The 19,162-nt window shown below is 62.1% G+C and overlaps 2 protein-coding genes across 4 annotated transcripts; one reads left to right on the top strand and one right to left on the bottom strand.

Annotated features, from left to right (window-relative positions):
- Nucleotides 1-332: 332 nt before the first annotated feature.
- LOC111143671 (mitogen-activated protein kinase kinase kinase 6) lies at nt 333-11,444 on the top strand. The gene is made up of 30 exons (XM_022497497.1): nt 333-463; nt 534-895; nt 2,065-2,204; nt 2,292-2,315; nt 2,567-2,757; nt 2,872-3,040; nt 3,386-3,492; nt 3,844-3,888; nt 3,973-4,085; nt 4,703-4,862; nt 5,092-5,254; nt 5,335-5,442; nt 5,526-5,575; nt 5,666-5,761; nt 5,902-5,989; nt 6,074-6,207; nt 6,464-6,591; nt 6,846-6,982; nt 7,325-7,430; nt 7,913-8,070; nt 8,181-8,373; nt 8,481-8,619; nt 8,914-9,073; nt 9,254-9,430; nt 9,700-9,805; nt 10,043-10,190; nt 10,285-10,397; nt 10,494-10,567; nt 10,844-10,920; nt 11,128-11,444. The coding sequence occupies exons 1-30, from the start codon at nt 333-335 to the stop codon at nt 11,216-11,218; spliced, it is 3,888 nt and encodes a 1,295-aa protein (XP_022353205.1). The 3' UTR covers nt 11,219-11,444.
- Nucleotides 11,445-11,815: 371 nt separating this feature from the next.
- LOC111143617 (synaptotagmin like 1) lies at nt 11,816-18,326 on the bottom strand. 3 transcript variants are annotated; one of them, XM_022497446.1, is made up of 14 exons: nt 17,728-18,326; nt 16,596-16,744; nt 16,323-16,395; nt 16,192-16,237; nt 15,684-15,756; nt 15,316-15,533; nt 15,056-15,169; nt 14,702-14,868; nt 14,358-14,454; nt 13,859-14,017; nt 13,514-13,592; nt 13,290-13,389; nt 12,249-12,454; nt 11,816-12,044 (listed from the first exon to the last, which is right to left on the bottom strand). In XM_022497446.1, exons 1-14 carry the CDS (start codon nt 18,012-18,014, stop codon nt 11,905-11,907), a joined length of 1,908 nt encoding a protein of 635 aa, XP_022353154.1. In that variant the 5' UTR covers nt 18,015-18,326; the 3' UTR covers nt 11,816-11,904. The 3 variants fall into 3 exon arrangements, with proteins under 3 accessions (XP_022353154.1, XP_022353155.1, XP_022353156.1); XM_022497447.1 differs by having other exon boundaries at nt 15,316-15,413; XM_022497448.1 differs by having other exon boundaries at nt 16,596-16,817; nt 17,728-17,774.
- Between the last annotated feature and the right edge of the window lie 836 nt (nt 18,327-19,162).

Below are 19,162 nucleotides of genomic sequence, written 5' to 3'. Positions count from 1 at the left end.
GGCCTGGGCACACATCCTATAGGTGCCCGCTCTGAGCCATCCACACTGGTTGGCCTGCGCGGGGGCACAAGCTGTTCCGGAAGCCGCCAGTCTCAGTGGTTCTGGCGGTAGAGGAGGGAGGGGAGAGGCCAAGTCCTGGGGCCGCGAGGGAGCGGCGCTGCCCCAGGGCCGAGGGTGGAGCTTTCCCAGTCGGCCGGGAAAGGGCTGGGCCCGCCCTACATGTGAGGGCAGGGGAGAGCCACGGCAGACTCTTTCCTGCGGTGTCCCGGTGGTGGACACGCCAGGACCGATTCCCGGGATCCCCTACGTGACTCTGGGCCGCGGATCACTGGATGTCCCAGATTCTCTGGACCCAATCCCCGACTTCAGATCCTCAGGACCTTGCAAGTCGGACCCCGGATTTCGCCCTGGGCTCCAGATTCCCGGAACAGGACTTCTGGCAGAGTCTGGATTTCCAGATCCCGTACCAGGTTCCCGATCCTGAGATCCCTGGATCCATAGCCACTGGCTCCTGCCCCTCCCCGGGTGCCCAGAGCCGGGCGCCCGACACCCGAGCGCCCCCGCACGGCAGGGCCGTGCTTGCGGTCCGGAGCCCTGGAGCGCGCTGGCAGCTGCTGGCAGGACCCGCTGGCCGAGGCGCTGAGCCGGGGCCGGCCTCACGCCGCTCCCCCGGGCCGGGGCTACGCGCGAAGCCGGCCGCTCAGTGTGGTCTACGTGCTGACCCGGGAGCCGCAGCCCGGGGTGGAGTCCGAGGCGGAGCCGCTGCCCCTGCGCTGCTTGCGCGAGGCCTGCGCGCAACTCTCCGGGCCGCGGCCGCGACCGCAGCTGCGCAGCCTTCCCTTCGGGACGCTGGCGCTGGGAGACACCGCAGCGCTGGATTCCTTCTACAACGCGGGTGAGCTCGCGCTGGGGGCGGGCCCCGGGCCCGGGGCGGGGCTTAGAGTTCCGGAGGAGGGCCGAAAGGGGCGTGGTTCGGCGACGCCGGGGAGACCCCGAGACCGGTGTGGGGTCCGGGGGGCACAAAGTGAGCTAGGCTGAGGGGTTCGAGATAGGGGCATGATAAAAGCGGAATTTAGGGGATCTGGAGCACGGCCGGGCTCGGGCTGGGACTTAGTAGATCCAGGCCCGGAGACTCCGGGGTTCAGGGTTGGGGCTTAAAGCACTCTGGAGTCGGCACCGTGCCTGGGGAACGGGGTTAAGACTGCGGCGAGGCTGGGAGCCGGTCAGAGAGTAGTATCTCAAGAGTGGGGTTGGAGGGCTCAGCCTCAAGTCGATCTCGCGCGGAGCCCGTGAGGGCGGATCCGGGGAGGTGGAGCTTGGACTAGGGAAAGAGGCGGTCCTTGGGGGGGGCGCTGGAGTCCCGGGGCGGTAACACACTACTTCCGAGGATCGGACTAGAGAGGCAGAAAGAGAAACGAAGGGACCCTTCGGCGCGGGATTCTGGGCGAAGGAGTTTAGGTTACGAGGCCCCAGAAGTTGCGAGGTAGTGGGCGGAGCTGGAGGCTGAGCAGGGTTGCTAGGGGGCGTGGCCAGAAAGGTGGCTAGTCCCGTGCTGGTCACCCCTCCCTTCCGCCAATCCCGACGCCCCGCCCCGACACTTATTTGTTCATCCACGAGTCTGGGAACCAAGCTTATCTGACGGCCCTAAACTCAACAGCCTAAAGATGAAGGCTGACTCGACCTCGAGGACACAAAGACCCACACAGCCTTAGACTCCCACGTCGCACATATGTTGACACACCGGCCCTCACAGACACTGTCACACACAAAGATAGAAGCAGCTCTACACACAGGCACAGCATCGTGCCCCGTACCCGCAGGCTCTAAGCAGTGGGATGAGGGTCCCAGCCCGTGGAGCTCAAGCCTCTCCTGCAACACCGCAGATAATATCCGTTCTGTGTAAGAGCCAGAGGGATCTAGAAGGGGGAAACTGAGGTCAGAGCGAAACTGTACCCTGCTGGAGTCAAAGGGGGAGGCCATCTGAGCCAGGACAGCCTCCAAGGCTCCTCCCCTGCCTGCGGAGCTAGGCTTCCGGGCTCAGGGCCTCCGCCTGTGCCCCCACAGACGTGGTGGTGCTGGAGGTGAGCAGCTCCCTGGCGCAGCCCTCGCTCTTCTACCACCTTGGTGTGCGGGAGAGCTTCAGCATGACCAACAACGTGCTGCTCTGCTCCCAGGCTGACCTCCCTGACCTGCAGGCCCTTCGGGTAGGTGGCCGGGTGTCTGGGGGCGGGGGCAGGCGGGGGCAGGGGGCCAGCGGCTACCCAGGATACCGATTGGATTGTCCTCTGCAGGAGGATGTTTTCCAGAAGAACTCGGTGAGCAGAATCCACTCTCCGCTCCAGTGTGCCCTTCGACCCCCACTACCTTTCCTGGCCTCCTCAGTCACCTCTGACCCAATTCCCTTGACATCCATGTGGCCTTCTGTTCCCTATTGCCAAGCTCACGACGTGTGCCCTTTCTCTGCTGTTCCAGTCCCCTCTGGTGCTGACCTCTCACCTCCTCACTGTCGCTCTATAACCGGGTGGTGACCTCTGATCTGCCCTGATTGCTGCCTCCCTCCCCCCAGGATTGTGTCGGCAGCTACACCCTGATCCCCTATGTGGTGACAGCCGCAGGCCGAGTGCTGTGCGGTGATGCTGGCCTCCTGAGGGGACTGGCTGATGGGCTGGTCCAGGCCGGGGTGGGCACCGAGGCCCTGCTTACGCCCCTGGTGGGCCGGCTGGTCCGGCTGCTGGAGACCACGCCTACCGACTCTTGGTAATGGGGTGCAGAGAAGGGGCACCAGGAGGAGGCTGGCGAGGGCACGACGGGCCTGGCTGAGGGACAGGCCCCATCGTTCTTTCCCCCTCCCTCCTCTGCCCGGGCCCTCAGTGGCTATTTCCGGGAGACCATCCGGCAGGACATCCGGAGGGCCCGGGAGCGCTTCTGCGGGGAGCAGCTGCGGCAGGAGCTGGCTCGTTTGCAGCGGAGGCTGGACAGCGTGGAGCTGCTGAGCCCCGACATTGTCATGAACCTGCTGCTCTCCTACCGTGACGTGCAGGTGTGTGGAGCACAGGAAGGCAGGTGGGGCAGCTGCACACCACTTCAGAAAAGACCCAGTCCCTCTCCTGGTTGTGCCACTCGCGTGCTGGTGGCTTTGAGCAGAGGGGCTCATGTCTCTGAGCCTCAGTTTCCTTGTCTGTAATAGGGGTCGATCGTGTCACTGTCTCCCAGCACGGGGGAGTGGGGGCCCATAGCGGGTTCTCTGTGTCAGGTGTGGGGGTGGGAAGATGGGGTTTCAGGGATGGGAGGGAGCCCCAAACTCAAGGTTTCCCTTAGTGCCTGGGGGGGCGATGGGATCCCCCCCAGAGGCCATCATGCCAGCGTGCACTGTCCCCCTCCGCAGGACTACTCGGCCATCATCGAGCTGGTAGAGACCCTGAAGGCCTTGCCCACCTGCGACGTGGCCGAGCAGCATAATGTCTGCTTCCACTATACGTTTGCCCTCATCCGGTGAGTGATAGAACAAGGCTCAGGTCCTAGCCTCCTAGGGACATGGGTCTCTGCCATGCAAGGTCCCTGCTGAGCGGGATCCGTGCTGTTCAGGGACTTTGCTGACTGGGATCCCACTGATGGCACATGGGACTGCCGCCTGGGGGGTGGTAGGTCTACGGGGTCATGGCTAGAGTGGGGTGGGGTCATCAGGTAAGGCCCCAGCCTGCGCTCCCCTTTCCCTAGGAGGAACAGGCCAGGGGACCGGGAGAAGGCATTGGCCGTGCTGCTGCCGCTGGTCCAGAGCGAGGGCTCCGTGGTGCCTGACCTCTGCTGCATGTGCGGCCGTGTCTACAAGGACATGTTCTTTAGCTCTGGCTTCCAGGATGCTGGGTACCGGGAGCAGGCCTACCACTGGTAAGGGGCACCAGCGAGTAGACCGTGGGCTGGAGAGTGGGGCTGTGGCCTCAGGCCAGCCCTGAGGCCCCACCCCCACCCCAGGTATCGCAAGGCTTTTGATGTAGAGCCCAGCCTCCACTCGGGCATCAATGCGGCTGTGCTGCTCATTGCTGCAGGCCAGCGCTTCGAGGACTCTGAGGAGCTCCAGCTCATAGGTGAGTCCCAGCTCTGTGCGCCTCCTCCCACCAGCGGGCCTCGGACGGGCCAGGGGAGAGCGTGGGCAGAGAGGACACCGGGCTGGAGCCTGGCCTTGTCTCTTTTGGACCTATTCTGCCAGAACCCACACCTGGACCCTCATACCCGTCCTGGGTCCTCATGAGCCCTTGAGGCCACAAGTGTGCCAAAGCCCACACCTGTGCTCCTTACACACCAAATTTGACATACACTCGTTCCCCAAACCTTCCTTGTGCCCGAGCTCCTACTCCCACCTGAGAGTCATACCAAAGCTTTCACCTTTTTTTTTTTTTTTTTTTTTTTTTTTACGATTTATTTATTTGAGAGAGAGAGGGAGACAGAGCAGGGGAAGGGGCAGCGGGAGAGAGAATCCCAAGCAGAGTCCACATTGAGCGTAGAGCCCAATGCAGGGCTTGATCTCGCGACCCCAAGATCATGATCTGAGTGAAACCCAAGAGTTGGATGCTTAACCAACTGCTCCACCCAGGTGCCCCGTGCCTGTTTCTTTGTTCCTGCCCACATGGATGTCGTGGCCCACACCTGGGCTTTGCCCAAATCCACAGCCACACTCCCTAGGTCCCACACCCCTCTCTCCCAGGCATGAAACTGGGCTGCCTGCTGGCCCGAAAAGGCTCTGTGGAGAAGATGCAGTATTACTGGGATGTAGGCTTCTACCTGGGAGCTCAGATCCTCGCCAATGACCTCGTCCAGGTGGCGCTGGCCGCAGAGCAGCTGTACAAGCTCAATGCTCCCATATGGTAGGTGGCCTCCTCTGCATTCTGGGCCTGGCCTCAGCTGTCTGCTCCTGCACACATGTACCCCCGCATTCTAGCCCAAGCCCTGAGCTGGTGACATGGCCCCTTCCAGACCGGTGCCCACCACACCCGGTGCCCATGTTCTGGCTGCCTCCAAGCCAGTCTGCTCTCCCGGGCAGTGCTAGTTGGGGCCTGGGCTGAGGGCTAGTTGAGGACAAGGCTGTGCCGGCAGGTACCTGGTGTCCATGATGGAAACCTTCCTGCTGTACCAGCACTTCAGACCCAAGCTGGAGCTTCCTGAAGGAACCCCGCACCGTGCTCACTTCTGGCTCCATTTCTTGCTGCAGTCCTGTCAGCCACTCAAGACGGCCTGTCCCCAAGGGGACCAGTGCTTGGTGAGGCTGCCCAGTGTGGGTGTGGGACCTGGGAGAGGGGTGGGGCCTCTCTAACGGACCCCCTTCCTCATCATGTGCAGGTGCTGGTCTTGGAGATGAACAAGGTGCTGCTGCCTGCCAGGCTGGAGATTCAGGGTACTGACCCGGTGAGCGCAGTGACCCTGAGCCTGCTGGAGCCCGAACCCCAGGTGAAGTCACTGCTGGGCATCCCTTCCCCAAACCACTCTCTGAGTCCCCCAGGACCCCCCTCAGACCCAGCTTCTTCTGCCAGGACGTTCCCTCCAGCTGGACCTTCCCAGTGGCTTCCATCTGCGGGGTCAGGTGAGAGGAGAAACCTCCGGTGGCGGGGTCCCAGGAGGGGGGATGCCCCCGGCCCACTAGCGCTCACGGCGGCTCTTCCTCCCTTCCCAGCTCCTCCAAGCGGGATGAGCGCTGCTGCTTCCTCTACGCGCTGCCCCCGGCGCAGGACGTGCAGCTCTGCTTCCCCAGCGTCGGGCACTGCCAGTGGTGCGCGTGGATGGCTGGGGTGCCCATCCTGGGGAGTGAGGGAAAGGAAGGGACATGTTCCTTGGGTGCTCTCGGCCCCGGGAGGGGACAGTTCCCGCCCAACGTGCCCCTCCCGTCGGCCTGACCTCCCCCACCCTCAGGTTCTGCGGCCTGATCCAAGCCTTGGTGACGAATCCGGATTCCACGACGCCCGTGGAAGAGGCAGAGGGCGTGGGGGAGGTGCTGGAGGTGAGGAAGGGGGCCTGGGAGCGTCGGAAGTGGGGTGGGGAAGGGCTGGCCTCACCGAGCCCCCATCTCGCCCGCCCCCCGCAGTTTGATTATGAGTACACAGAGACGGGTGAGCGACTGGTGCTGGGCAAGGGCACCTACGGGGTGGTGTACGCGGGCCGCGAGCGGCACACGCGGGTGCGCATAGCCATTAAGGAGATCCCGGAGCGGGACAGCAGGTGCGGTGTGTGTGTGGGGGGGGGGTAGGGGCGGGGCCCAGGGCCCAAGGGGAGGGGGTCTTGTGGGCAGAATGGCAGGGAACACGCGGGGCCGTGAGGTCTGGAGGGGGCCTGTGGGCTGGTTGATACGGAGGAGAAGATCAGAGAGGGGCCTGTGGCTGGGGCAGGTCCTGGGGGCCCCGCCTGCCTGGCGCTGGAGCTGGGTGAGCGTCTCTGCCCCAAAGCGGCCTGTTCCTCTCTTGCTCCCCGCTCTCAGGTTCTCTCAGCCCCTGCATGAAGAGATTGCTCTGCACAAGCGCCTTCGCCACAAGAACATCGTTCGCTACCTGGGCTCCACCAGCCAGGACGGCTACCTCAAGATCTTTATGGAGGAAGTGCCTGGAGGTACGTGCCCAGTGTGGGATGGCAGTGGAACTGGAAGTGTGGGGCAGGGGGATGGGGCCAGGAAGGGGGTGGAGAACCCTAGGGGAAAATGAATCCTAGCCTGCGTGGGTGGGGTAGCTCAGAATTAGCTGACACTGTGCACTTGGGTGGGGATGGAGTCTGGGCCATGGCTGGGGTGTGCCTGGGCCTTGAGCAGAGAGCTGAAGGCTGGAGTCAGGGGGTGCCCGTGATGATCCTGGACTGCGTCTGCCCAGGCAGCCTGTCCTCCTTGCTGCGGTCGGTGTGGGGCCCCCTGCAGGACAATGAGAGCACCATCAGTTTCTATACCCGCCAGACCCTGCAGGGACTCAGCTACCTGCATGACAACCACATAGTGCATCGAGACATCAAGGTAAGTCCTGAGACATCAAGGTGAGTCCCATTGCTGGTGGCGGGGGTCATGGGAACACAGGGGTCCAGACAGAGAACAGCAATTTGCATTCAGAAGGCTGACCCCTTTGCAAAGGGTGGGGGAATTCACCAGGGAGGCTCCCAAGGGAATGAGAGAACTTCAGACCTGAAGCCAAAGCAGGTGCCAGCACCCAGGAAGTCATAAGTGGGGTGGCAGAGAGAGGAGGCTGACAGAGGCAGGGTCAGGCTTCGATCGTAGGAGGTGGGATCCAGGGACAGGGTCCGGTTCCTCCATCAGGAACCCAGCCTGATGTCCACTGAGCATAAGGTCCACTCTGCTCAGGGGGACAATGTGCTGATCAACACCTTCAGTGGGCTGCTCAAGATTTCTGACTTCGGCACCTCCAAGAGGCTGGCGGGCATCACACCTTGCACTGAGACCTTCACAGGTAATGGGGTGTGGGGTGGGGAGTGGGAACGCTGACCTGGGACAGAAGAACTCTTAGGACCTTCCGGGGAATGGTGTTTCTCCTGGCTGTGGAGTTAGAGCCCTCATGGGACATGGAACCAAGGGCCGGTGATTGCGCTGGGGGTGAGGTGATAGAGTCTAGAACTGGAGCTTGAGTAGTCCATGATGGCAAATTTAGTGTCTAGGAAGTGTCAATGTGGGCAGAAGTGAGTGATGGGTTCAGAGTGGATGACGCTGTCTGGGATGTGTGGTGGGCCGTACTGTGCGTGAGGGAGTCGGAACGTGACGGAGCCCAAGATGAGTGAGGAAACTCAGGATAGGTGGTTGACCACCAGGGTAGGTGATGGGGATTATCTGGATGACAGAGTTCAGGGTGGGTGCGGGTGGCTAGAGGATGAGAGCCCGTCACCCCCACATCGTCTAATGCCTAGATGAGCATTAAGGGCACAGCTTCTACCACAGGGACCCTCCAGTATATGGCACCAGAAATCATTGACCAGGGCCCACGAGGGTATGGGAAGGCAGCTGACATCTGGTCACTGGGCTGCACTGTTATCGAGATGGCAACAGGTCGCCCCCCCTTCCATGAGCTAGGGAGCCCGCAGGCGGCCATGTTTAAGGTGAGACCCCTCACTCGTGGCCTGGCTCACAGGGCGGGAGGCGTGGCGACAGATCAAGCCCTGAACACCTTGAAACTTGACCTTCTTCCGTCCTCCCTGACCCCTCCCAGGTGGGCATGTACAAGGTGCATCCGCCAATGCCCACTTCTCTGTCAGCGGAGGCCCAAGCCTTTCTTCTCCGAACTTTTGAGCCAGACCCCCGCCTCCGAGCCAGTGCTGAAGCACTGCTGGGGGACCCCTTCCTGCAGCCTGGGAGGAGGAGCCGCAGCCCCGGCTCCCCACGACATGCACTGCGGCCCTCAGGTAAGATGCAGGTGGAGGGAGTGGGTGCACTGGGCTGAGGGAGAGGAGCTGTGGAGGTGAGAGGGCTGAATGGGGGGCCCAGGCTGACAGCCTCCTCCCTCCCTCAGATGCCCCTTCAGCCAGCCCCACTCCTTCAGCTGACCCAACCACCCAGCCCCAGACATTCCCATGCCCTCAGGCACCCTTTCAGCACCCACCCAGTCCCCCGAAGCGCTGCCTCAGTTACGGAGACACCAGCCACCTCCGGTGAGAGCCCAGGGTCTTGGCGGGGCTTTGCCTCATCTGGGTTTGCTCTTGTATTCCCTCCGGGGGGAAAGCCCCCCTTGGGGCCCTGGGCGCCTCCCACCACTTGCAAGGATGGGATTGGGGGCCTCCTCACCGATGCTCTGACTTGTATTTCTTGTGCCACCTCAGTGCCAGGCTCCTCTCTCTTACCCCTGGGAGGCTGGCCTCAAAAGAGCCAGGATTCAGACCCTGGGGTGGAGGCGGCCGGGCACTGTGGCCACCCGCCCTCCATCCGCAGCTCCCCGGTTGCACTAGGGTGCCTGAGGAACCGGGGGCCGAGGAGCCCACGTCCCCTGAGGAGAGTTCCAGGCTGAGCCTGCTGCACCAAGAGAGCAAGCGCCGGGCCATGCTGGCCGCAGTGCTGGAGCAGGAGCTGCCCTCGCTGGCGGAGAGTCTGGGCCCGAAGCAGCAACAGGTGGGTGTGCACGTCCCAACCACCACCACCAACAGCCACACACCACCACCCCCCTCCGCCGGTTGGTGGTGAGGCGGGGCCTGCAAGTCCGCAGAGGTATTCCCCCACGCCTGCACCCCCACCTGCAGCTCTCTTGACTCAGGGGGAAACCCACCCACGACAACCTCTCTTCCTCCCCAGGGGCCCCAGCTGGGCAGGAATCATGTGGAACAGCTACTGCGCTGCCTCGGGGCGCACATCCACACTCCCAACCGCCGGCAGCTGGCCCAGGAGCTGCGGGCGCTGCAAGGGCAGCTGCGGGCCCAAGGCCTCCGGCCTGCGCTTCTGCACGGACCGCTCTTCGCCTTCCCGGACGCGGTGAGGGAGCCTTCTCGCGGTTCGAGCTGCCCAATAAGATGTAGTCAGCTCCCTGTACCCGGGAATGTGCAAGGACTTGTTGCAAGGTTGCACGTCTTCCCCGTGAAGATACAGCCGTCAAGAAAGGGACATCTATCCCGTCCTAGTTTCCCAGCTCCTCCCTCTGCCCCAAGCCCGCCTACCCGACTCGCCTCTGGCTCAAGACTTTCTAGGCCTTTCCGACTCGAGCCCCACCTCTGAGTCCCGCCGCGCCCTTTCTCCCTTTCCAGGTGAAGCAGATCCTCCGCCGGCGCCAGATCCGCCCACACTGGATGTTCGTGCTGGACTCGCTGCTTAGCCGAGCGGTGCGGGTAGCCCTGGCCGTGTTGGGCCCAGGTAACCCCAGGAGTGGAGCTATCCTGCCTGCCGGCGAGGGTGTGACCCCCTTGGGGGCTTGACATGCACGCCGGGGGCCGGTAGGGGGCGTGGTTGGTGGGGGTTAAACTCAACCCCGGCGGGAATGAATGGCTGGGTACCCAGAGCCGTGCGCCCTCTGCCGGGTGTCTGGGGAAGTGTCCCAAATGGGCGTTCTCTCTCCCTGCGGGAGCTCACCCCAGTCACTTGGATTGGCAGAAGAGGAGACAGAGGAGGTACCACCGAGGTCAGAGGAGGAACCCCAGTCCAAGCAGCAGGAGACCATCAGCCGGCTCCCGGGGGAACCAGAGAAGGCACCCCCAACCCCAGTGGTGCAGCTGGGCCTCTTGCGAGCAGAGACTGACAGGTAAAGCCCCAGGGACTTGCCCACGCCCTCTGGGCCAGCTTCACCTTCCCTCTCCACTCCATCGTACTGGCCCCGCCTCTGCGCTCTCCTACAGGCTCCGAGATGTCCTGGCCGAGAAGGAGCGAGAGTGCCAGGCCCTGGTGCAGCAAGCTCTGGAGCGGGTAAACAGGGAGGCGGGGACCTGCGCCTTGTCCCCAGAGCCCCCTGGTGAGTATGCCCCAGCTGGAGAACACTCAAGGCAAGTGCCAGGCAGCTTCTGCCAGGAGGTACCCCTGGATTGACCGCCTGACTTCTCCTCCACAGCTGCTCTCACGGTGGACCAGGGCTTGGTGCAGTGGCTACAGAGACTGAATGTGGATTCAGGCACTATCCAGATGGTGAGGGGGAGAGCGCGGGCCAAGTCCTTGACCCCCACCCACCAGAGACTCCATCTCTGCCCATCTTTCAGCTCTTCTCACTCATTCCCTCATGCCGAGACTCTCAGTACACAAGAGCACTTAGTGTACCCCCCATGGTGCAGATGAGGAAACAAGTGCCAAGGGGCGTTGGCTGCCGTGTAGCATGTTAGTAGCCCAGCAGAGCTAGTACCTGGGTCTCTGGACACATCTCCCTCTGATATTCTTTTCTACATCTGGGTCTTTGTCCACAACCAGCTGCTGAACCACAGCTTCACCCTCCGTATCCTGCTGACCTGTGCCACTCGAGATGACCTCATCTACACCCGCATCAGGTATGTCCTGAGCCCTCCAGGGACAACCCACGCATGTGGCTTCTTGGTGGCCAGAGTCTGACCACCCCCCCACCAGGCTACATGCCTGCTTCAGTTCCTCCCTGGAAGTCACGTGGACACAGTGTCTCCCGGGGACAGGAGGCGCATCAGGCAGACAGTGGGGTAGGCCGTATTCTGGCTGAGCCGCACTGAGCCTGCTCTCCCCAGGGGAGGAATGGTGTGCCGCATCTGGAGAGCCATCTTGGCCCAGCGAGCAGGATCCACGCCAGTCACCCCTGGCCAACAGGAGGCTGAATGAGAGCTCAGAGACAGAAGGCAGGACCCAAGGATGGGTGCATGGAGAAGACACAAGCAGCTTCTGATACACCTCACCTACCCCAGGACTCAGGGCCAACTGGAGGAGGCCAGGCGGGTGGGGGCAGGGTAGGGCCCAGACTTAGCGATATTGGGGGGGATCAACCATAGAGATACCCCCAAGCCGATCAAGTATGGCCAGGCAGACTATTAAACAGAATATCTTTGTATGCTTGGGTCTTGGCAACTTTTTTTTTTTTAAGACTTTATTTATTTATTTGACAGAGAGAGATCACAAGTAGGCAGAGAGGCAGGCAGAGAGAGAGGGGGAACCAGGCTCCCTGCTGAGCAGAGAGCCCAAGGTGGGGCTCAAATCCTGGACCCTGAGATCATGACCTAAACCGAAGGCAGAGGCTTAACCCACTGAGCCACCCAGGCGCTCTGGATCTTGGCAACTTCTGAGGTATGGGGGGCTGGGGGTCCTGGGACCAGCTTCCTAAGGTCTTTCTGAGTCTGAAGTCCCTTCACCTCTTCCCTTTCACTTCCCTCGCCCATTCCTGCCATCGGCCTTGCTGCCCAAAAACAGACATCAGCCCCTTGCTGCCCTTAGAATAGACTTTATTGGTTTTGGCCAAGGGCAGGCCCAGAGATGGGGGTCCAGAGAGGAGTCTGGTGGAGCTTGTAGGGTAGCTATGTCCTGGGCACCAGGTCGGTTCTGAGGGGCAGAAGGCCATCCACCCACTCACATGGTCGCTGCAGAAGCATCTGCCACAGCTGCTTCTCCTCCTCTGTGGAATCCATCCAGGGTACCCGGAGCCCATAGCTGCTGCCTGGATATGTGCAGACAGGGGTGAAGGACATGGTTACCCCGGACACCCTAGGTCCCAAGGAACGCCTTCCGGGTCCCAGATTACCCACTGCCACTCCCAGCTCATAAGTAGACACCAAAGCTCAGGGAAGGGTAGAGAAGTGCCCAAGGCCGCACGCTGAGCCCAGTATTAGCATCAGGTCTCCCGGGGCCCTGCCCCACTCACCAGTGCCCAGGCTGAGGCGTATGCCCCCCAGCTGGCGGCTGGTCAGGGTCCCATGGTCCCAGAGGGAGAGCTCAGCACAGGCCTGGTGCAGGTCAGCAGGCCTGAAGCCATCGTAAACCATCGTATGGTTGAACACAGGGCTGAGGCTGCGTCGTACCACCCTTGTCCGTTGGCGGCCGGCGTGGCTGTCATCGGGCAGCACTGAACTGTGGGGCAGGTAGGCTGGCAATCAAGTGGCTATCCCCTCACGCTCCCCAGAACCAACCAGTCACCAGATCCTACCCATTCTCCCTCACAATGTCCGTGCCCTCTGGCTCCCGCCTATGTCCTGAACTCAAACCTTCACTATTCGTGGACCTTTGGGCCAGCTACCTCTCAGGCTCTTGTCTTTAAAAGTTACAACTCTTATTCGTAGGACCCCAGAGTAAAGTCTCTGAAATACAGTTCTGCTACTTCCCTGCACAGTGACCTTCATTGGCTCCCTGTTGCCCCCAGAAGTAGTTTCCAGACTTTTTAAAGCCTCAGAACCCACCCTGCAAGATAAAACATTACCCAGAAGTAGAAGAAAACAACGTCTATGCGTGGAATCAGGGCTGGGAACTTAGAACCTGACCCACCCAACTTCATTTCACTCTCTGAGTGTGAGGCAGCACCCGGAGGCACCCCTAGAGGTCCCCCAGAGCTTACTTTGAAAACCACTGAACTGCAAGTTCAGGGGCAAGCCCCACAGCCTGACCTTCCAGGTCTTTTCATGGAAGAGCCCCTGTGACCTCCCAGGTCCCCAGCCTCAGCTCTCCAACAAGTCCTATGGCTTGTCACTCTGAAATGCAGCTCCTGAAGGAAGTCTTTTAACTTTTCTGACTCTGGGCTTTTGTTCAAGTTGTCCCCTTCACCCCTGCACAGTGGTCGAAGATCAGACTGGGGGGCGGATCAAGAACGGTTGATTACGAGGGGTTTGTCAGAGGTGGGGAGCTCCAGAGCGCGTGGGCGGTGGGGGAGGGCGGGGAGGAAGGGTAGCCAGGACGGTCCGAAGCCCCTCACCACTGTACGTAGGTATCCGGGGCTCCTGAGCGCAGCGGCACGAGGTCCTGAGCTTCCTTCACCCAGAAGTGCAGCTCCCCGCTGGGGGGCAGTCCCGCGCCTGCCCAGAGACTCGGCTCAGACCCTGCCGCCGCATGCCCTCGCCGGACGCCCCTCGCCCTCGCCGGACTGGAGGCCCCCTCCTTCCAGGTCCCGTCCAGCGTGGCCTCTGGCGGGGCACTCACCCTCGGAGCCGGCGGGGACGTACTTGAGGGAAAGGGAGAGCAGCCCGCGGCTGGGGAGGTCGTCGGGAGAGTGCAGAACCTGCGAGAGGCGGTCAGGTCAGGGGCAGGAGCCGACCCCAGCGAAAGCGGCCATCGAGGGGTGAGGTCTCCAGACCCGGATGGGGCGCACCTAGCCGGGGGGCCCAACCGCCGCCGGGGGTGGCAGTAGGGTTTCGAGGCCGAGGGGAGGCTCGGCCAAAGGCGGAGTCAGAGGAGGCTGGAGCAAAGGAAAGGGGGCTGGGGCGGGGAGGGTGCAGGCCGGACACCTGCGTCGCTGGGTCTCCCCACGCGGGCAGGCTGCCTCACCCGGGGCTGCAGAGGGAGCCAGGTGGGCTCAGAGTCCCAGTCCCACGTGTCGAGAGGCACTTCGACTTCGCCCAGAAAGATGTTGCGACCCAGGCTCTCGCGGTGCCACACGGACAGGCTCAGCACGCGGCCTCGGAGCTCGGCCTGCGAGACGGAGTACTGGGGACAAGAGGTGCGCTTTAAGGGACCACGGCGGCTGGCGCCGGCTTCAGCGCTGCGGCAGTGTGGACGGGGGCCTGTCCTACCGCGCTCCTTGCACGACGGAATCTGGGGGAGCCTCGAAGGGCCGTAATGGGAGGTCTGGACTAGCGCCATGCCCAGCACTGGACTGACCCACTGGGGAACGCCCGAACGGAGGGCCTCCCTGCCGTTCCTCTCGCACAACGGAGGGTCGGAGCGACGGGCAACGACCATACCCTGGGTGCCCCAGCCACCAGGCCCCCGCAGGAAAGGGCGTTGGGTTCATGCATGGGGGGCCGCCCGGTCGTCGCAGCCTCACCCTCAGAGTCTCGTTGAAGACCGGGTTCAGATTCCGTTTCTTCACCGCCGTCTTGCGCTTGCTCTGCTTATCCGGGAGGAGGTAGCTTTTGACGTAGCTGGAGCGTGGGAGGGGAGGAGAGGACCTTAGCTGAATGGGGGGCCCTCCCAGCGCCTACCCACCCCCCGGGGGGGGCCTCCCCAGCCCCAGCCCAGAGCACAGCTTCCGGGCAGCGCTTTCCAGGAGTTCTCTCACTCAACCCCCGCGCCTCCCAAGGACGTCGATACTCCCACTTTGAAGACGGACGAAATCGACCAAGAAGAGTGGCGGGGTGGGGGTGCAGCGAGAGCGGGTCGGGCACTCACGGATCGGAGCGGCGGTGTCGTGCGGCCGCCAGGCCCTGGCACTGGATCACGTGCACGCGCAGCTCGGCGGTGCCCGGCTCGTAGCGCAGCCCGAAGTGCACGGAGCCGCGCACCTGCACCGCGCCCGCCTCGGCCTCCCCGGACAGGCTCAGCTGGCTGCCGCTCAGCTGCGGGCGGGGGTGGAGGTCAGCTTGGGGCGGGGGGTGTGCAGGGCTCAGGTCCCGGCGGGGTTGGGGGGTGTTGCTCAGATCAGGGGACGAGGGAGGGGTGAGGCCGGGGCTACGCGCGGGGATATGGAGGGTGGCGTCCCCCACCCGTCTCCTTCGTCCCCAGGCCATAGCCCTCACCCCTCACCGTGGAGGAGTTGAGGCTGGACACGGAGGAGCTGCTGCTGAGCATGCGGTCGAGGGAGGGGCCGGGGCCGGGAGCCTCCTCCCCGTTCTGCAAGATCTCGGGCGCCGTCTGGGTCTGGGGAGCGTGGGGCAGGGGGTAAGTGACGGGGCGTCTTCTCTTTCCCAGCCCTTCCCCCGACGGCTCTCAGCCTGGTGCACGGGCACTCCCCGCCCAGAATCCGTTCCGGGTCTTGGGAGCAGCCGCCGGCCGCTCCCGCCTACCTGGGCTGGGGGTGGCGGCGACTCGGCTCCCCGAGGCCGTGGCTCCGGCTCCGGCTCCGCCTCCTCCGTGTTGACCTGCGGGGCCCCGGAGTCTGGGGCTGGGGTGGGGCATGAGCTACTGAGCGTGGCCCTCTCCTGCCCGCCCCTAAGCAGATTTGGAGGGACTGGTTTGCCATTCCCGTGACCTGCGGATTCAGGCTCCAGTCCTGCGGGAAGCCCTTGAGACCGCACACGCACACGCATATACACGCACCAAGGAGAGAGTAGGAAGGGAAAGGAAGGTAAACACAGGTGGTTGGGGTCACTTCAGAGATGCCTCTGGTCCCTGAAACCTCTCTGTAGTCCCCAACACACACCCTCCCACTCACCTTCCTGGGCCTGGGGTTCTTCCTCATGATCTGAAGACTTTAGGGGGACATATGGTGAAGGGGAATCAGGTTTCTGAAAAAAGCAAGGAGTAGAGATCACAGTGGGGACTAGTGACGAAGGAGTCAAAGGTCACGATAGGGTCAGAGGCCAGAGGCTCCAGCTGGCTATCCCAGATGGATTTAGCACAGCCCTCCAGGCAGGGCTGGTAACCAGCTAACCAGTTGCCAAACCAGTGGGGCCTGCATGTCACACCCCGTCCCGTGTCACACCCCGTCCCGTGTCACGGCATGCCCTGTCTGACTCGTCCCACTGGTGGCAGACAGTAACTTCTGAGTCCTAAACCTCACCCAGCTCAGTCCCCCACCCCCACCCCTAAGAGCCAGATTCTGAGATTCCCTTAGAGGCCAGGTCCCTGTCCCCATTTGACAGAGGAGGATTACAGTGGCCCAGACCAGGGTCTCCTGAGTCTCACTTCCCACCTCCTCTTCGGGGTCACTCATTCCTCACCTCAGCCTTGCTGAGCGTCTCTTGGGGTGCCTTGTCCATGATGAGCCTAGGAGAAGGGAGAGGTGGTTGTCAGGGAATAGACCCCAGAGGACTGGTAGGCACCCTCCTCTCCCCCTGCCAGACCTCCTCACCTGGGCTCTGGCTCCTCTTCAGCTTCTTTCTCGGCAGCTTCAGCCTCCCCATCGCTGCCTGGAGCCTGGTCTCCTGTGCCCGGGTGAGAAGCTCTGTGAACCCTGGATCTCAGGAAGTCTGGCCTTTGGAGATGCTCACTCACCTCCAGGAGCTCGTGGAGGGGTGGTGCCCACCCAAAGACACACAGTACCAGGGGCCCTCTCTTACTGTACATGCATACCCAGTGCCCTGGGCTCTGTGTAGCCAGTCTCACCCCGGGGATCTCCTCTCACCCATGGAGCTCTTCTTTCTGCGGATAGAGGCTCGGACAAGATCAGAGCCAAGGTGGGCATGGTGGTGCCGTTGTGAGCGCGCTTCCTGGAACCAGTCTCCTGTCAGGATCTTCAGCTGCCCAGGGTCTGCCAGCGAGGCCCGGAGCTTGCTGGGGGATAGGGGAGGGTGTGGCTGTCATCCAAACCACATTCCTGCTACCCACTCTGTGCTAGGCCTTGTACCTGGGGCCAGGGACACAAGAGCAAATTAGACTCAATCCTTACTCTGGATCAAGGAGCTCAGGTTGATGGGGAGACTGGATCCAGAACAGACAAGTACACTATAATGAGGTGGGTGCCATGATGGATGTGAGAAGGGCCAGCTTTGCCTGTGGGAATCCAGGAGGGCTTCCCAGAGGAGGTGACATTTGACTAGTTTCTTGAAGGACAAATTGGAGTTTTCCAGGCAGAGAAGGAGAATAATTATCATTCATTAAGTGACTACTGTGCATAATGCCCCCTCCTAATTCCAGGAGGTAGTGCTCCTTAGCCCCATTTTACAGATAAGGAGAGTGGTGCTAGGGAGGTCAGGAGAGTTGCCCTAGGTTACATAGCTAAGAGGTGTCTTCCTGTCCCCAAACACTACTTTTAAGTCACATGCTCCTCTGCCACTGTGCTCTTCCAGGGAGAAGGAACAGCACAGAAGGCTGTATTCAGGGACTCTGACGCTCTTGAGTGGCTCGAGTGGACATTCTGGGTATGTGTATCGGGGGCGGGGCTTACTGGTGGAGGATGAGACTGGGGAGGCTGGCAGGGACTAATCAGGGAGGCTTTGCGGGCGCACTTAGGAGCTGGCTCCTGACATGAGGTGCTGAGGAACCATGGGCGGTTTCAGCAGGGGACATTAAGGACAGATCTGGGGAGCTCCAGCTGCAGCATGACCAGTGAGTCAGAGAGGGTGAGCCTGGAGGCAGGAAGGCAGCTGCCTTGGGTGAGGTGGAGAGCTGCGCTAGTTAAGGGTGGAGGTGAACAGTGAATAAAAACAGGAACCACCCAGATATCTAACAGGCCACACACTGGGAGGCAGCAGGGGCACACTGGGGCTCCCAGTGCCTGAGGCCCCGTTCTCCCGGGCTCCCCTGCCCTGCCTCACCTGACGCGGCCCTCCTCCAACTGGCGAAGTCGGGCATCTCTCTTCAGGACATCAGCAATGGCCTCCTGCTCCTCCTCTGTCAGGAAGCTGAGGTCCAAGAGTGCATCAGCCTCAGGCTGTGGCCCGTGCGCCATGAGGCAGCTGGGCAGGGCCCAGAGCCTCTCCTGAAATGGGTGTCCCCTCTGGGGCATCAGCTGCGACAGTGCCCCATCAGCTGGGGCACATGTGGCGACCTGGGGGGGCAGATCAAGGGGGCAGGTCAAGCCCTGCCCAAACACAGGGTCCATCCTGGAGCTGCCGGCTCTTTTCTGCCCAAATACATGCCTGGGCGGTGGGCACAGTACGACTCCAGGAAGGCTGAGCTCGAGGGGGCATGAGACACACCCATGGACCCATGGGCCCCGGTACACACTGGCTCACAGACATACAGACACACTTGAAGATGTGCAGACACGCCCACCCACAGTGAGACGTCCGCCTGATCACACGGGCGCCCCACCATCTGTATGGACAGGCCAGTGCACACCTGTCCCGCACCAAGGACCCTATGCGGTCTTAGTCCCAGACCCTGGCTCACACCAGGGGACATGCCTGACGTATTCTGAACCCTGCACGCGAGGCCCCACAGAATGTATAACTTGGGACAAAAACATGACCCGAGATACACACAAATCACACTGAGTGTTGCACACACATTGCCCCTCCTCCAACTGGATTGTGAGCTCCTTGAAGACAGAGACAGCGCCTCACCCCAAAAGCCCATATGTTGCCCACAACAGACAGTTGGTAAAAGCTTGATTAATTGAATGCAGAAATACTCCTGTACACACATGGGGAAGGCCACACACACAAACACCCGGCTCTGCTCACTGCTCCCCCCCACCCCGGGAACCTACCAATATGGGTTGTCTCCCTCCACCCTGCCCTGGCCCATTTGGCCTTCCTGTCTGAGGCAACCTCCTCCCCAGCCCACACCCCCACTTCCTCCCCACTGAGGTAACCACTTTACCCACTCCCCCTGAGGCCTCCAGCCAGGGATGCCCTCTTGCCCGCAGCCCCTGGCGCCCTCTGCTCTGGCCACATGTGTTCTCCCCCTTCTCCTGACCCAGGACCTGGCCAGGGGCCTGGCGGCAGAGACCAAGGGCTGCAAAGCAGCTCAGGCTGCCCGGGCACCACGCTGACTCCGGAAGGAAAACATTTGCCCAGCTCCGAGGGGCATGTGGACGTGGCAGGGGGCCTGGGACAGAGTCGTGGGCAGAGTGGAGGCATGGCCTGAGCCCACTGGGCCATCTCTCCTCCCCTGCTGCCCATCCCATCCCCTCCCAGGCCAGGTCAGGGCACCAGGCAGGCCCGAGATGGGAAGAGGGTTCTCTGGTAGGCAAGTCCTGGCTTGTGCCCGCTGCTGCCTGAGCTGGGCCGTCCCTGCTGAGTCTGT

The sequence above is a fragment of the Enhydra lutris genome, unplaced genomic scaffold (assembly GCF_002288905.1).
Source record: "Enhydra lutris kenyoni isolate GAN:26980312 unplaced genomic scaffold, ASM228890v2 scaffoldscaffold9, whole genome shotgun sequence".
NCBI classification, from domain to species: Eukaryota; Metazoa; Chordata; class Mammalia; order Carnivora; family Mustelidae; genus Enhydra; species Enhydra lutris.
Note: the sequence above shows the minus strand (reverse complement) of the source record. Positions and strands in the feature narration are given on the sequence as shown.